Raw genomic sequence first — 18475 nt, forward strand, 5'->3', positions numbered from 1 at the left:
CGTTTACTTGTATTTGTTTACAGTCTTGCCTGTTCCCATCTGGCAGTGACGTTGACGTATCGCAGCAAACAGGCCGAAGCAGTCAATGCAGTGTTAATGGCGTACGGTGCATGCAAGGGCCCGGGCCGCTTGGGTGGAACAAGGATTTTCAGCAAATTGAATCATGAAAGAGCTTGTTGCGAAAAAAAAAAAAAAAAAAAAAAAGCAAAATCCCCCATGGGACTATTATGATTTTAAGCCGGATGCAACCGGCACGCCGAGAGATTGTGTATTTTTTAATCCTCATCCGGTCATTCGTTTCAGTGTGGCGCTGCATGAATAGAACCACAACTCCTAGTAGCTCTATGGTGGTGCATATTATATACGTCGGAATCATGACTTCTTTATTTGAGGACCAACACAGTAGAATGGTTGCGTCAATCTGTGACGGTTTGCCCAACTCCAACTGCCAGTTCCTATTCGTGCTCGCTTTCATTTGCACTTTGCAGGTAAATTATTTTCCAAGTTGAATTCTCGAGGAGTCAGACCATGAAATGGAATTTGGATCGGCATGTGGCTCGGGGACGTCAGTCCGATGGGTGAATGACATCACCCGGTCACCCAATATCGTATTGGCATCCGATACGATATTGGATGGGATCGGTCCCCTATCTAGTTTTAAACAGATTACACTGTCGTTCTATTCATATTGCTCACTCATTATAATCAGATAACACTGTAGTTCTAAACAGATTCTGCTGTAGTTCCAAACAGATTACACTGTAGTTTTAATAAGATTACGCTGTAGTTTTAAACAGATTCTACTGTAGTTCCAAACAAATTTTCCTGTAGTTTGAATAAGATTACACTGCGGTTTTAAACAGAATACATTGTTGTTCTAATCAGATTACACTGTAGTTTTAATCAGATTACATTGTAGTTCAAATCAGATTACATAGTAGTTCTAAACAGATTATACTGTAGTCTACTCAGATTGCAATGTGTTTCGAGACAGATTAAGATGCAGTTCTAAACATATTTCATTTTAGTTCTAATCGGATTACATGGAAGTCTACTCACATTTCAGTGTAGGTCTAATCGGATTACACAATAGTTCTAAACAGATTCGATTTTTGTTCTAATCAGATTACACGTTCATTCTCATGAGATTACACTTTCGTTATAATCAGATTACACTAGTTCTGAATCTTATTAGAACAATGTCCTCATCAGATGACACTGTAGTTCTAAACATATTACACTGTAGTTCTAAAAAGATATTACTGTGGTTCTAAACAAATTCTACTGTAGCTCTAAACAGATTACACTGTAGTTCTAATCAGATTGCACTATAGTTCTAAACAGATCAAGATGTATTTTGATGTAGTTCTCTTCTCCGCTACAAGGAGTTGAATCGTCTGAATCTGGAGTCTTCAAAGCTGACGTCTGATTCGTCGGTTTCCTACATTGACTCTTCCCTCATTTCCCCGGATGCTGGCTCCCTATTGCCCAACTCGGTGGCTCTCGGACCAGCTGCGACGCTATTGGCCAAACAGAGCAACAAGCCCAAGAGTGGGCGGAGCCTCCTAGGGGGCCCCACCGCCCTGAGCCCCCTGACTCCCAGGTACTAATGTTATAGTGTTCCACATCTAGTGTGCTTCCTCTGATGGACGGCTGCAGTACTGCACATTCATCTCTTCAGATCTGTACTGTGTGTAGTTTGTGATGTGCAATTGTGTACTTTAACATGTGTTAAAGTGTACTGTGTAGTTTAAATAGTGTTTACTTCGTACTGTGCAGTTGTGATACAGTGTGTACTTTGTACTGTGTAGTTTTGGCATTGTGCCCTTGGAGCCGAGCCCAGGAGATCCCTCGTACCTGCACAGCTTCTCTGGACCAATGGAAACACAGCAAGCCCCAAGCAAGAAGGTAGTACTAGTATTTATTAATACACACTAATTCACACTTGTATTACTACACACTAGTATTAATACACATGCTCGAGGACTAGGACCTCATTCATCCTCCTGAGGTTCCAGTCTCGTCTGAATCCTCCAATGGGGGAGGCGCAGTGGGATAATCCCCCACTGGTATCCCAGCATTCCGCTCTGCAAGTCCCCTGGTTCTGGTTCCCTAGTGCTGCTCCCAGTTTTCGGGTCCTGGTCAATGGCTCTGTTAGTCTGGACCCTCAACTAAGGCCATGGGGACACTAGAGACACAGCCATCTGGTCCTCTGTTTGGAACTGACCTTATTGTTTCTGTCTGTCAACCCCCCCCCCCTCAGTCTGTCTCTAGAATCTCTCAGTCCAAATCTGTCTTCAGTCAAAGTGGAAACAGTCGAGAAGTTTTACCTCCGTTCAGCCAGAGCTCCGCCCCCCACAGCAGGTAAACACACAGAGCTCCGCCCCCACAGCAGGTAACCACACAGAGCTCCGCCCCCATAGCAGGTAAACACACAGAGCTCCGCCCCCACAGCAGGTAAACACACAGAGCTCTGCCCCCACAGCAGGTAAACACACAGCACTCCGCCCCCACAGACGGTAAACACACAGAGCTCCGCCCCCCACAATAGGTAAACACACCGAGCTCCACCCCCCCAGCAGGTACACACAGAGCTCCACCCCCCGGCAGGTAAACGCACAGAGCTCCACCACCCACAGCAGGTACACACAGAGCTCCACCCCCACAGCAGTTGAACACACAGCTGTTATTGTACATCTTATTACTATTACACATCTTTTTACTTTTATGACATGTCTTAATACTATTATATCTTATTACTATCATTACACATAATATTACTATCATTACACATGTTATTACTATTATTTCACATGTTATTACTATCATTGCACAGCTTACTCTTGACCTAACCTAACTAAACTAACTGTTACTAACCCTAACCCTATTGTGTATCAAAAATGCTATTATTCACATTTTGTTATGTCCAACCTAATGTTCCGGGCTATTTCCCACTATGACTTTTAAATCTTTGTCATTTTTAACATTCATTTTGTAATTTTTGGAAATTTCGCCCGACGGAAAGGTAGGTCTGGCAGTCTCTTTGTCCTCAGAAAGGACCGGAATTGCCGCTGGGCTGGTGTTAGGGTTTTCGATACATGACCATAAATCGGCCTTAAGGGTGAACTCTACCTGTCTGTTTCTCAGTACTCCTCCACAGGTTTTAATCCCAAGTCTTGTTGCGCCACCAAACATTCAACCCAGAAGAAGTAGTAGAATCATCACTACTGCAAGTTCTACTGCTAAGGTACACACAATACTGCTAGTTCTACTGCAAAGGTACACACATGACATTATGTAATTTAGCAAATGTTTTTGTCCGACTTACAATAAGTGCATTAGTCACACAGAACTGCATTAAAGGGAACATTGGCTCGGGTTGCGGGAGGAATGCTATTGTTATTTATGCGGTATTTGAAATACTTCTACTGCGTTCTACTGTGTGCAGGAGAACAGTAAAAAGCTGAAGATGAAGTTTCCAACCAAGATCCCGAACAGGAAGACGAAGAGCAAAGCCAAGACGCCGAGCAGCAACCTGAATGAGTTGGACCTCCTGAAGCCCGAGGACGCCAAGACCCCTGGTCTGCAGGGGGTCCCCCGAGCCGCCACAGGTACTAGTACTGTTAGTACTCATTTAATAGGGTATTAGGGGGTGTTGGTGAACATGCCGTCTCTGCATTGGGACAGGTGGACCAGAGTGTTACCTAATGGGGTTTCTCTGTGTTCCAGACGTCCTGCTGGTCCTGCTGCGGGACCTGGGTAGGGCCTACCAGGCCTTGTGTTCCTACAACTGCAGGGACGCGATCAGCATCCTGTCCTCTGTCCCCTCGCACCACTACAACACCGGCTGGGTCTTGACCCACATCGGGCAGGCCTACTTCGAACTGGCAGAGTACACACAGGTACTCTCTCAATACTCAGGACACACTCGGTACTTGACCCCCAATAAACCCCTTAATACACCCCTTATACACCCGACAACACACCCTTTTATACACCCTCTCATTCTAATTCACCCCCTAATAGAATTATGGGGTGTTACGCACAGTGTTGAAATGAGTGGAAATTGACTAATATAAATACATCTAAATAAAAACACAATGTTTATATTTCCTTTATTTAGAGAAACGGCTCCCTCTCCACCGTTACAAACAATAATATTTAGTGAAGGCACCACATGTGGCGCTTTCGGATGTTTTCCATCCACAGCCTGGGCATGGCACCAAAATGAGGCACCGATATCTGCCTTGCGATTCGGTCCGGGAGATACAGATCGATACCGTTATCAATGTATTTGTTAGACAGAGAGCAAGAGTGGGGCAATCAATGCACTGCGTGCAGCTCGAAGGTGAAATACGATTTTACCCATTATAAATAGTAAAAAAAAATTGAAAATCAATATGTGGCCCTCAACGTTGATATTGTGACGGGACAAAAAAAAAGTCAATGTCTGGGAAACACTGCCCGTAGTACACCCCCTAATACACCCCCTTATAGAACTCTTATACACCCCCTAATACACCTCCTTATACAACCCTAATACACCTTGAATGCACTCATTAATACACCCTAAGCGGGTGTTCAGAGCCTGCCCCCTCGGCCCCTGCTGGCAGTAACTGACGTCATGTTTCTGAGTGTTTAGGCGGAGCGGGTGTTCCAGGAGGTCAGGAGGATCGAGTCGTTTCGGGTGGAGGGGATGGAGATCTACTCCACTACGCTGTGGCACCTGCAGAAGGATGTGGCACTGTCTGCGCTGTCTAAGGACCTGACGGACCTGGACCGCCACGCCCCCCAGGTAGGACCACCCCCCTGGCAGGACTACCATGTCCCCCCTGGTAGGACTGCCATGCAACCTAGGACCGCCCCCCAGTCAGGACTCCCCCAGGTAGGTCCACCCATCTGCAGAAAGGACAGGGTGTTTGACTGGTCTCTTTGGTTTCCTCAGGCCTGGTGTGTTGCAGGAAACTGCTTCAGTCTGCAGAGGGAGCATGATGTCGCCATCAAGTTTTTCCAGCGAGCCATTCAGGTACTGTTTCTAAAGTTATCACAGTAACCAGGGAAATTTGGGGGGTTCTGTGCTGTGGTCCCCACGGTGTGATCCCCACACTCACAACATTTCACGGCCCTTCATGGGGAAAAAGTCAATCACTTCTGATTTTGGATTCTAAACGGGATATGAAACGATTGAATGATACACAGATATTCAAGATTCAAGATTCCTGTCTATTTACGTGCCAGCGTCCGGAACTTCAACCTAAAGGGGCCAAAAGTAGTGTGTCGATATATAAAATTATATATTAAATGACACACCGAGGCTGATATACAGAGACTTATATTATTGATGGACCCTACATTTTGTTGGGTTGTCTGCACTTTTAAACTCATAAATAAATGCACTTTTATAAAACATGTACATTCTTACAGTTAAATAAAAGCTTTTTTTTTTTTTTTTTTTTTAAAGATATGTGTCAATGACGCTGTTCAACATTCCCTCAAAACACAAGAACAATGCAGGATTGCCCCATTCAGCAGGGTGTCAAGTCCCCATTCAGCAGGGTGTCAAGTGGCCATATGGCTGTGTTGGTCCTCCAACTATTTGCATTCTGGGACCTGGCTCAATGAAGCCAATTGTGGTGGAAAACTTTGAAGGTGATTATCTCAGAAACACAGTTTGCCACACCCTTGTCATTAACAAATCATAGCTTTAAATAAATATTTTCTTGTTTTGCACAAGTGACACCTTGTATTAAAGCTCTGATTCTTCACTTTCAAATTATGCGAAAAAATAATAGACAAAAGCCACCAAATGTGCCTAAAGTCTGCGGTGGGTCACAAATGGTGTACCTGTTTACTTAACAAAAAGAGAACCTCTTGAAAATATTTAGTAACTAGTCTTACCATCCGTCCATTAAAATAAAGAATTGTCCTTGTTGGAGAAAAATGACCTGTTCCCTATTTAATCGATAGTTTAAGGGACGTTTTTTATTTCAAATATAGCCTCAGTATGAACAATGATGCCATGTCCGGGTGTCCATTTTCCAAGGATTTGCGCCATTGAGAGCGTGTCTTCCGACCTGATGGCTGTCGCAGTTTGCTGCTCATTTGCCTAAAATTGAAATCTGCTAAACTTTCGTTACACCATGAAGGCGTGCTTTGTCACCGGTCGTAGCTCCGCCCCCTGCAGCTGGATGAAGCCAAGCTCCGTTTGAAATGCATTGCAGCCTGTCAGCAGTGTGACAATACCTTTAGGCTATATCTCTGGTGTTGCAGGTGGACCCGGGTTTTGCCTACGCCTACACACTGTTGGGTCATGAGTTCGTTTTGACTGAGGAACTGGACCGGGCACTGGCCTGCTTCCGGAACGCGATCCGGGTCAACAGCCGACACTACAACGCCTGGTGAGTACACTGAACGTAGTACTGTACACTCGGTAGGACAGTACACGGTTAGAATGTTAGTGAAGGTTCAAGACCCTTTCTTTGTAAACTACTAATGAATCACTTTCTTTGGTAATAGACAGGCTGCATCAAAGAAATGTATTTGAATGTATTTGATTTGTATTCGTATTTTCTTTAAATGTGTGTACTAGGTACGGCCTCGGCATGATTTACTACAAACAGGAGAAGTTTAACTTGGCAGAAATCCACTTCAAGAAAGCTCTGAGCATCAATCCTCAGAGCTCTGTGCTGCTGTGCCACATCGGAGTGGTATGCAGTACTTTAACACCCTGGAGTTCCACAGTACAGCTCTTACATAAATTTACTTTTGATAGAAGTCAGTACTGGGGACTCAGTAGTATTCCTGTGTACTCCGAAGGTACAACATGCCCTGAAGAAGTCAGACAGCGCTCTGGAGACGCTGAACCGAGCAATCGGCATCGACCCTAAAAACCCTCTGTGCAAGTTCCACAGAGCATCCATCTTGTTTGCCAATGACAAGTACAAGGTAAATTCTGATTCCTACAGCATCTTGCACTTGTACCTGGTTGGAGTTGGAAACAGGTGTTCGGGCACTTAAAGAGCAGTGTTCAGGGTGTGCCCGACTGGACTTGTGGAAATTATGCAGCAAAATGATGGACCTTTTTTTACCCCTTTTCAACAAGTTAATATAGGTCTCAGAGGTCCCCAAAACATATCTTTGAAGTTTTCTGCTGAAAATACCACTCTTCATTCTCGTGTCGCCTCCCTCCTGAGGCCCCTAGTTCTGTGAGCCAATGGTGTTTGAGCATCAGTAGTGGGGTTCTGTGAGCCTCCGTTGTATGAAGCACATTAACTTTCACTTATTTCATCTTAACAGTCTCCCAAAATCTGTTTCCTAAACAAATTTGAGGTGAGAAATAATCAATCCAGTTGCCGAATCTTCCCTCGTATTAGATCTACAAGGCCTAATTTAAAAGCTTGTCCGACTTGGCGCTATCCGCATAGCAGGTCAACGTTAACCGACAACACAAGACCATTTTTTAAATACTTACATTTCCATCATCTGCAGTTTAGTCACAGACAGTTGGTTTTAATTCCTTGTTCTTTTAAAAGTGTGAAAAGTGATTTGTGCTGGTCTGTGCGGCCAACAACAGGTCAGTTACCTGGCTTAGCTCTCAGCCACCAGACCTGGTGGTGCTCAAGCTGTGGGTGGAGTCACTCACATGGGGTCCGGTTCTAATTCTACTGAGGCCCGGCGTGACAGTGCAGTGGGAGACAAATCTGAACGGGTTGTTATATTACATGTTTGATGAAAGAGACAGCTCACAAAAAACAGGCTGGGTTGTCTTATTCCACTGTGTGTGTGTGCGTAAGCAGGCCCAACAGAGATCCAAATGTATGTGTACAAGCACTGAAAAAGTGAGTTTTTCAGAATAGGTCCCCTTTAAGATTTAGTTTATTTTTGTATCCTTAAAATTACAGCTGGATTTTGTAAAATGACATGTCAGTTAGCCACGGCCACTTAAAAATCTGAGATTGCCCAGAACTTGAAGGTGACGTGGGGGAGATGGGACAGGGTGAGCGCTGCAGTGTCTTTATTATACATTTAAGTTTATTTCACAGTTTCCTACTTGTGTGAACATCCGCTTCGCCCCACCCAGAGCGGTCCTGCTGAGCCAGGCCTGGATTGGGCCTTGACCTTGTCTCCGTTGTGATGGGATTTTTTTATTTAGTAAAAAAAGTTTTTGCGGAAATGCTGTTAACCTGTGTATAGTAAATCCTAAACACAGTACTTCACATTCTAAATATCAGTAAAACTAAGTGACTCAACTGTGACTCACTACCACCCTGCCACTGCACAGTGGCAGAGACGACCATGCCCCCTGTGATGTCACCGGCCAGATGAGGAGGAAAAAAAAAAGGCTTTTTTACCGGCAAAAACACCAACGTTGTTACCGACATTTCTGCCCTTTCTGCTATAAAAACATTTATCGTTTTTTTCAAACCATTTCTTCAAAATGCAAGGCATTTTTTTTTCTATTAATTAAAAAAAACAACCTGATAGTTGCTCTTTACATTCCAAATTTCGCTCCAATTGTAAATGTCTGCTTTGATTTTTCTAGCCTCTCATGTAAATCTCTTTAGACTAAATCAATCACTGAATAAATGTAAATGTAAAGTTAGTACTTCATGCAAGTACTCGGTAGTACCACACATACATTTTGATTCCTAAAATACTTAATTCAAGCTGGAGCTAAAATATTTAATCAAAATGTTTTTTTTCTTGACCTCTTTGTCCTTCAGGCGGCGCTGCAGGAGCTGGAGGAGCTGAAGCAGATCGTTCCCAAGGAGTCTCTGGTCTACTTCCTGATCGGAAAGGTACAACCTCTGACCTTTGAACCTGTTCATTAGACCTGGGCTACTTCCTGATCGGAAAGGTACAACCTCTGACCTTTGAACCTGTTCATTAGACCTGGTCTACTTCCTGGTCGTAAAGCTACGACCTCTGACCATTGAACCTGTGTATTAGACCTGGTCTACTTCCTGATCGGAAGGGTACAACCTCTGACCTTTGAACCTGTTCATTAGACCTGTTCTACTTCCTGGTCGGAAAGCTACGAACTCTGACCTTTCAACAATGTAATTACATTTTAATATTAAATATTAATGTGAAATAAAAAACGTAATCAGAAGATCTTCTCATTAAAGGCAGCAAGGACTTCTTGTCTGTGGGTGTTGACTTCCTGTCTATATGTACTGACTTCCTGTCAACTACCGGTCTACTTCCTGTCCAGGTGTATAAAAAGCTGGGTCAGACCCACCTTGCTCTGATGAACTTCAGTTGGGCGATGGACCTCGACCCTAAAGGAGCCAACAACCAGATCAAGGAAGCCATCGACAAGCGCTACCTCCCTGAGGACGAGGAGCCAGTCAGTGACCACTTCTTGTTTGACTCGGGTAAGACCACTACCACTTCCTGTGTGAAGATGAGAACTTCCTGTTCAGTTTTACTGTAGAATAGCACCAGATCGTCTGCGTAGTGGAGACTCACCACACACCTATCTCACACCAGTCTCGCCTCGCATCCTACTGACACATATAATACCTGTCTCACCCCACACCTACCTTACCTCACACCTGTCTCATCTCACACCCATCTCACACCTTTCTTACATCACACCTGTCTTACCTTGCACCCGTCTCCCACCTCTCACCTCACACCCGCATCTCACACCCACCTCACACCTGCCTTACCTCACACCTGTATCCACCTCACACCTGTCTCCATACCTTGTCTCACCCATCTCACCTTGAATCAATCTCACACCTGTCTCACCTGTGTCTGGCCTCACGCCTGTCTCACTTGTCTCACCTCACACCGGTCTCACCCCACACCTGTGGCTCACCTCATACCCATGTCACTCCTGTCTCACACCCTTCTCACACCTGTCTCACCTCACACTTGTGTCACCCACATCTCAAATGCTAAGGCTGCCCCCAACAAAACATTTTCCAAGTTGAATATTAGTTATCAGTTGTCAGTTCAAGCCATCGGTTGACTAATTGTCCCACGTTTATGATATTAATTTAATTATTTAAATGTGTTTTTGGGGCATCAGAATATGGTTTCCGAAAGAATGTTATAACTAACATTATTAACACTGTGCTACATTACAGATGAATAATAACCAGCCTCTAAATTAGAAATGTAATTTAAAAGCACTGCGTGGTGTGCATGCCTGGGTTACTACACAGTTAAACATGACACATGGCTTAAATTTATCACTTTTTTATTTGATTCATTTTTACATCTAATTTACATATTGACATCATTTGCACTGAAATGTGGTGTACAGAAGATCGAGTCTCCAGTGCTGGCTTCCCCTCGTTAGGGACACCTCGTTAGGGACACCTCGTTAGGGACCCCTCGTTGGGTGCATTTCCAGGGGCCAAGGCCTGTAAATTCCGCTGTCCAGCTCCAGCTTGGATGCTCCTTCCAGTCAGTGCTCACTGGGGCTCGCACCACCGCCTTGAAATACAATTTGGTTATTGAATTATGTGATTAACAGTTTAAAAGGGCTTTTATAATATACTCAATATTTTTTATCATATACAATATTTATCCAAACTTTGAGACTACACGCATGAAGCGACCTGTTAATTACCGGCAAGAGCCACTGATAAAAAACTAAAGTTGTAATTATTTTTCTGACTGTGTCAGATCAACCAGCAAGGAGACTGAACATTTATATATTTTTAATTAGTTTTAAAATGAAAAGCCCTCTAGTTTTTTTTATATATATATATGTGTGTATATATATATATATATATATATATATATACGAACTCTGACCTTTCAACAATATACATATATATATATACACAGGGGTCCAGTCGTTTAGGTTTTAAGGTTCATTTTGACGAGTTGAAGCCCCTGAATGTTTCTTTTTTTTTTTTTTTTCCCTGCGACCTACCGACCAATGACAAAACTTGGTTGACTAAGACTTTTTTGTCATCTAACATTTAGTCCACTATTTGGGGACAATCTTAATAAATACATGCATGATAAATACCTGATAAATACACAATAAACATCTCATGAAAACATAATAAATACCCGACGAATACATAATCAATACTTGATGAATACCTGAGGAATACATAATAAAAACATGAAAATACCTGAGGAATACAAAATAAAAACATGATGAATACCTGAGGAATACATAATAAATACCTGAGGAATACATAAATACCTGAGGAATCCATAATAAAAATATGATAAATACCCGAGGAATACTTTCCCTCTTGTGCGGTGAAGCCACTGCAGATGATACAGAATGTGGCGGTGCGACTGGTGCTCAACCAGCCAAAGAGGGCACACGTTAGTCCGCTGCTTATCGAGCTCCACTGTTTACCTGTAGCTGCTCGCATCAAGTTCAAGTCTCTGATGCTGGCCTACAGAGTGATTGTTGGAAATGCTCCCACTCACTTAAATGCTCTTGTAAGAAGAGCACATGTTACCCCCTGGATGCTGCATTCGTCAAATGAGCGTTGCCTGACTCTGCCGGCTGCACAACCACGGCAATCCAGGCTATTCTCATTTATAGTTCCACGTTGGTGGAACGAGCTGCCAAAAACCATCAGAGCAGGGGCCTCCTTCTCTGTCTTTAAGAAGCACTTGAAGACCCAGCTATTCAGAGAGCACCTCCTCTCCTAACTTACAATTACTTAGCACTACCTAGCAGTATTTATTTATTGTTACACTAATGTTTCTGTTGCAATGTATGTTGAATGTTATTCTCCCTTGTAAGTGGCTTTAGATAAAAGCGTCTGCTAAATGACGTAATGTAATGTAATAATAAATACCTGAGGAATACATAATAAATACCTGAGGAATACAAATTAAAAACATGATGAATACCTGAGGAATACATAATAAATACGTCAGGAATACATAATAAAAACATGATTAATGCCTGAGGAATACATAATAAATATGTGAGGAATACAAAATAAAAGCTTGATAAATACCTGTGGAATACATAATAAAACATGATGAATACCTAAGGAATACAAAATAAATACCTGAGGAATACACAATGATGAATACCTGAGGAATACATAATAAATACGTTAGGAATACAAAATAAAAACATGATAAATACCTGAAGAATACATAATAAATTCCTGAGGAATACATAATAAAAACATGATGAATACATGAATACATAATAAATACATGATGAATGCATAATAAATACATGAGGCATACATAATAATTAGCTGAGGAATACATAATAAATACATGAGGACTAATAATAAATACACAATGCATACATAATAAATAGCTGATGAATACATGATCAATACTGTACAAATATAGTCGTAGAATGCCATCCATCCAATTTCCTCCGCTTACCCGGGGCCGGGTCGCGGTGGCAGCAGGCTGAGCAAGGAGCTCCAGGCGCCCTTCTCCCACGTTTTCCAGTTCCTCCTGGGGGACCCGAGGCTTTCCCAGGCCAGCTGGGATATGTAATCCCTCCAGCGCGTTCTTACAGATTACAGATTACAGATTACATTACATTTAGCAGACGCTTTTATCCAAAGCGACTTACAATTATTCAAACACTGACGGACGCAGCCATCAGGAGCAATTAGGGGTTAAGTGTCTTGCTCAAGGATACTACAGCATGCTAGCAGGAGGAGCCTGGGATCGAAATAGCAACCTTTAGATTACTAGACGACCAGCTCTACCTCCTGAGCTACCATCCCCAACATTCTGGGTCTGGGTTCTGGGTCTACCCGGTGGTCTCCTACCAGTTGGACTTGCCCGGAAAACCTCCAAGGGAAGACGCCCAGGAGGCATCCTGATCAGATGCCCGAACCACCTCAACTGGCTCCCTTCGACGCAAAGGAGCAGCGGTCCGAGCTCCTCACCCTATCTCTAAGGCTGAGCCGAGCCACCCTCCGGAGGAAACCCATTTCGGTCACTTGTATTCGTGATTTCGTTCTTTCGGTCACTACCCAAAGCTCATGACCATCGGTGAGGGTTGGAACGTAGATGGACTGGTAAATTGAGAGCTTTGCCTTCCGGCTCAGCTCCCTCTTCACCACATCGGTCCGGTACAATGCCCACATCACTGCTGACGCCGCACCGATCCGCCTGTCCATCTCACGCTCCATTTTCCCCTCACTCGTGAACAAGATCCCGAGATACTTGAACTCCTTCACTTGGGGCAGCCACTCGCTCCCAACCCAGAGGGAGCAATCTACCATTTTCCGGCAGAGAACCCTGGCCTTCGACTTGGAGGTGCTGACTCTCATCCCGACCTCTTTCACACTCGGCTTCAAACGCCCAAGTGCGTCATGGAGGTCTGATGAAGCCAACAAAACCACATCATCTGCAAAAAGCAGAGATGCAATTCTGAGGTTCCCAAACCGGACACTCTCCTCACCTCGGCTTCGCCTTGAGATCCTGTCCCTGAACATCACAAACAGAATCGGGGAGTCCAACACCCACTGAGAACGTGTTCGACTTTGTGCTGAGAATGTGAACACGGCTCTCACTTTGGTTGTACAAGGCCCGGATGGCTCGTACCAACGGCCCTGGTACCCCATACTCCCTCAGTACCCCCCACAGGATCCCCCGAGGGACACGTCGAAAGCCTTCTCCGGGTCCACAAAACAAATGTGGACTGGATGGGCAAACTCCCACGACCCCCCCAGCAACCCTGCAAGGGTAAGGAGCTGGTCCACTGTTCCACGTCCAGGACGGAATTCGCATTGCTCCTCCTGAATCTGAGCTTAGACAATCGGCCAGAGCCTCCTTTCCAGCACCCTGGAGTCAACTTTCCTGGGGAGGCTGAGCAATTTGATACCCCTATAATTGGAGCACACCCTCCAGTCCCCCTTTTTAAAAATGGGAACCACCACCCCGGTCTGCCACGCCACAGGTACTGTACCCAACATCCACGCAACACTGAAGAGGCGTGTCAGCCAAGACAGCCCAACCAGACCATGTCCAGAGCCTTCAGCATCTCAGGGCAAATCTCATCCACCCCCGGCGCCTTGCCACCGAGGAGCTTTTTGACTGCCTCAGCGACCTCTGCCAGGCATATGGATGAGACTTCCCCCGAGTCTTCAGACTCTTTCACTGAGGACGTATTGATCGGGTTCAGGAGTTCCTCAAAGTGCTCTTTCCACCGCCCTACAATATCCCCAGCCTGGGACAGCAGTTCTCCTCCCCGGCTGAATGCAGCCTGAGCCAAGCCCTGCTTTCCCTTTCTGGTCGGATTCAAATCAGGCTGGCCGTTCCTCCCAATCACCCACTTCCAGGTTTCTCCATCGTTCCCCATGTGAGCGTTGAAGTTTCCCACTAGAACTATAGAGTCCCTAGACAGTGCCCCTTCCAGGACGCCACCCAGAAATTCCAAGAAGGCCGAATACTCTGAACTGGTGTTCGGTGCATAAGCACACACAACAGTCAGAGCTTTCCCCTTAGCAACTTGTAGTCGCATAGAGACGACCCTCTCGTTCACTGGGGAGAACTCCAACACAGCGGCACTCAGCCGGGGGCTCGTGAGTATCCCCACACCCGCCCAGCGCCTGTCAGCATGGGTAACTCGGAAAAAGGAGAGAGTCCAGCCCCTCTCCAGGAGTTTGGTTCCAAAGCCAGTGCTGTGCGTAGAGGTGAGCCCAACTATATCTAGTTGGTACCACACCACCTCCCACACCAGCTCCGGCTCCTTCCCTGCCAGAGAGGTGACATTCCATGTCCCTAGAACTAGTCTACGAGGCCGAGGATCAGCAGGCCCAGGCCCCCGCCTTTGCCCGCTGCCCGGCTGACATTGCACCCGACCCCAACGTCTATCCCTGCAGGTGGTGGGCCCACAGGGTGTAGTGGTAGAATGGTAACATGAAATACTATGTTAAAGGACTAATATTCAGTAACTGTTAAAGAACCTTAAATTCTTTAACATAAAAACAACCAGGATGACTCACCTAGGATCCTCATCGAGGATCCTAGGTGAGGATGCTTATCCCCCCCGCCCCCCCAGTGGTTAGGGTTGATGTCTCACCTGTTTACAGTAACATTTCTGCCCCCCCCCCCCCCCCCCAGTGGTTAGGGTTGATGTCTTACCTGTTTACAGTAACATTTCTGTGTGTGTGTCCCCCCCCCCCAGTGGAGGTAGAGAGCAGTATGGCGGATGCAGACGACAGTCAGCTGCAAACGGCCGAGAGCGACGACGTCCTTTAACCCACCCCCACTCCCTGTCTGGGTTGGACGGCGAGCATCTTGGTTCTAGGTTTGGTTTGGCTCCATCCCCACGGCTCCTCCTCTTTATCACTTCCTGTCGAACAGTTTTTATAAGTTCTTTTTATCATTGAACCAGAATAAAGTCCTGAATCCTGAGTTGTGATTGGTCAGCTCTTTGTGTCACTGCAGTACCACCTTCAGCCTCTGGTGGTGCTCTGCTAACCCTCAGAGTAAGGGTAAAAATTGCAAGCACAGCAGGCAGGTAGATTCAAGATTCAAGAAATGTATTTGTCACATACATATACATACTTTCATACATACAGTATATGCAGTGAAATGTCAATGCAACGCACCCGGTGACTGAACACAATAGCTACCTAAGAATTTCTACTTGACTAATTAACTGTTTCCTAAAACGTAATGCAGTAAGTCGAATGCTATAGTATAAAAAAAAATATATAGAATAAAATAAAATAAGAACTCAAAGGTAATGCGGGGTGGGGGTACAAACTAGATAAAGGGAATAAGCTTATGTATATTGGATAGACTTATGTATATGGGATTGGCTATTTTGTATATACAGATATGTGCATTAAAGTGGCATTGGAATAAAGTGAGGTAGTGTTTGTGAGATATACAGCACAGTATACAACAGTACAGTGCAGCAATATGGTGACCAGAACAGTGACACAGTATGCAGTACAGTATGCTACATACAGTACAGTAAGGTAGTGGAGCCTATGTGTGTGGCTCAGTAAGGACCCCTGGTGAGGTCTGCATTGAAATTTCTTATGCCTTGCGGGAAGAAACTCCGTCTCACTTTCTCTGTTCTCGCTGTGTGACTGCGGAGGCGCTTGCCTGACCGCAGCAGCTGGAACAGTCCGTTGTTGGGGTGATTAGGATCCTTCATGACCCTACGGGCTCTGCTACTACACCTCCTGGTGTATAAGTCCTGCAGGTAGGGAAGGATAGTTACAGTGGTACGTTCAGCTGAACGCACCACCCTCTGCAGGGCCGCCTGTCCTGAGCAGTACAGTTCCCAAACCAGGCCGTGATGTGTTGCCTGTCAGGATGCTCTCCACTGCTCCACAGTAGAAGGACTCACCGAGAACCGGAATTTCCTCAGCTGCCTGAGGTGGTAAAGACGCTGCCTCGCCTTTCTCACCAGAGTGTCTGTTTGTAAAGTCCATGTTAAACCTCTGTGATGTAGACTACCAGGTACTTGAAGTTGCTTACCCTGTCGACAGAAGTCCCATTAATCAACACCTTTGTGATTATGTGTAATCCAATCCGAAACACTTCAGGACCACCGAGGTGAGGGCCACCGGACGTCAAGCTCAGACCCTGAGAGTGCGCAATCATAGCTCCACACTCTCTCTGTACGTCCGTTTAACGTCCTCCACTGCCCTCCGCAGATTGTTTGACGCCGTTTTTTAATTGTCCATATTTCCGGATACAAGACCGTCGTCGTAGAAGAAGAAGAAGAACAGTCTTTTATTGTCACACAGCACACTGCAACACATGCATGCACACACACATGTTTTGGATGGTGGCCGGTGAAATGAGGCCTCTGCGTTTAACCCATCCTGGCTTGTCCTTCCTCCGGGGGCATAGCCAGGAGCAGTGGTTCAGCATTCGTGGACACGCCCAGCGACCTGGTGATGAGTGTCCATCGCTGGTCAGATGATGATGTGTGCATGTTTTTGGGGGGGGTCCTTACTGACGTTAGGTGGAGGAAACCCCATGTGAGCACTGGGAGAACATGCAAACTCCACACAGAAAGGCTCCTATTTGGGAGATAACCCGCCGGAGCACGGTGCCAGCAGCGCCCCAGGCAGGAATCGAACCCAGGACCTTCTTGCTGTGAGGCAGCAGTGCAATGCAATATCCAAACTTTCACTGTGGGAACGATGCTGTCCGCTTACGTAGCCACGAAGCTCCCCGCTACATCCGTAAACTCCCTGACGTCACTTGAACTTGATTGGAACATATCCTAGTCGACGTCAGTCAGCCTCTGATTGGTCGGTCCACCCCTTCACTTCCCTCGTCACCACCAATTCTCGTGCGATCAGAGGCCTGTAAACGGGAACCAGCAAAATTGTGGTGTGATTTGATTTCCCGAAAGCAGGGAGCGAGACGGTCTTGTATCTGTTCTTGTAAGGTGTGTAGCAATGGTCCAAAGTTCTATCTCCCCTTTTAGCACTCGCTATCTGTAGAAATTAGGCAGACCTTTTTTGAGGTTGCCCTGTTAAAGTCCCTAGTCACCACCACAGCAGCGTCGGGATGTTTGTTTTGAAATCCTCACAACACATCATACAGGTCTGACAGTGCTGTGTCGGTGTCTGCTTGTGGTGGAATATAAACGGCTGTAATGATAACCGTGCTGATTTCCCAGGGGAGATAAAATGGACGGCATGAGATGGTCAGCTGTTCCAGGTTTGGCGAGTGGGAGAGTGTCTTGGTGTTGTTGGGGTTACACCAGCGGTTGTTTACCATGAGGCACACGCCTCCACCTTTGGATTTTCCCGACTCCCCCGATCTGTCACCGCAGAACACGGAGAAGGACTCAGCTGGACGAATGGCTTCATCCAGCACCAGCGGGTTCAGCCATGTCTCTGTCAGGCAGAGGACGCAACAGTTTCTCGTATCCCGTTGAATTTCATCCTCGCTCGGAGTTCATCCATCTTGTTCTCCAGAGTCGTAACGTTGGCAAGGAGGATGCTTGGCAGAGGTGGACGGTAAGGTTGCGTCCTCAGCCGAATTCCGCCTCGTTTACCACGGTGCTTTCTCCTCGGGCCCGCTCGTGGAACAGCGGCTCCATTTTTGTTGTTTTTGTTGTTGATTGTTGGCGCGTAAAATTTCAATCGGCCACTCTAGTTCCACGGAACTAAAACTAAAAACTCCCAAAGTTGTTCTTTCAGGGTACTTTTTATATCAACGAGTGTATCACAGTCGTAAGAGATAACTGCCGATGCTTTTTTGGCGGACATTATGATAAAAAACTGAAAAAATACAAAAAATGTGCGAAGTCGACTGGAGCGTCGGTGCAGGCGACCACAAGGGGCTGCATTACTATCACCACCCTATCAGACAGACAGAATCAGAATAGTCTTTATTGCCAGGTAAGTTAACACGAACAAGGAATCTGTCTTGGTGTTCGATGCATACATGAAACATAAATGGAAAACAATGAGTAAAATATTGGTGAAATATATAAGCATGTGTAAACTAAGGCTGTTTTTTTTTATATATACAAAGCTGTACAGTTTGTGCAGGAATGTGCAAATGTTCAGTT

The 18475-nt window shown here is 45.5% G+C and overlaps 1 protein-coding gene across 2 annotated transcripts in view; it reads left to right on the forward strand.

The window, feature by feature from the left end:
* The window catches only part of cdc27 (cell division cycle 27), a 32883-nt gene extending 17547 nt beyond the window's left edge, over window positions 1–15336 (forward strand). For both annotated transcript variants that reach the window (XM_080009933.1, XM_080009934.1), the window contains 14 exons: window positions 1386–1603; window positions 1812–1908; window positions 2264–2364; window positions 3148–3247; window positions 3449–3611; window positions 3730–3902; window positions 4643–4795; window positions 4946–5026; window positions 6271–6398; window positions 6590–6707; window positions 6817–6945; window positions 8724–8798; window positions 9215–9377; window positions 15107–15336. In XM_080009933.1, the coding sequence (XP_079866059.1) occupies window positions 1386–1603; window positions 1812–1908; window positions 2264–2364; window positions 3148–3247; window positions 3449–3611; window positions 3730–3902; window positions 4643–4795; window positions 4946–5026; window positions 6271–6398; window positions 6590–6707; window positions 6817–6945; window positions 8724–8798; window positions 9215–9377; window positions 15107–15180 (1773 nt within the window). In that variant the 3' untranslated portion in view covers window positions 15181–15336. The remainder of the gene's footprint in view (window positions 1–1385; window positions 1604–1811; window positions 1909–2263; window positions 2365–3147; window positions 3248–3448; window positions 3612–3729; window positions 3903–4642; window positions 4796–4945; window positions 5027–6270; window positions 6399–6589; window positions 6708–6816; window positions 6946–8723; window positions 8799–9214; window positions 9378–15106) is intronic.
* Window positions 15337–18475: the final 3139 nt, after the last annotated feature.

The sequence above is a fragment of the Zeus faber genome (genome assembly GCF_960531495.2).
Source record: "Zeus faber genome assembly, chromosome: 11".
In the NCBI taxonomy this organism is placed as follows: domain Eukaryota; kingdom Metazoa; phylum Chordata; class Actinopteri; order Zeiformes; family Zeidae; genus Zeus; species Zeus faber.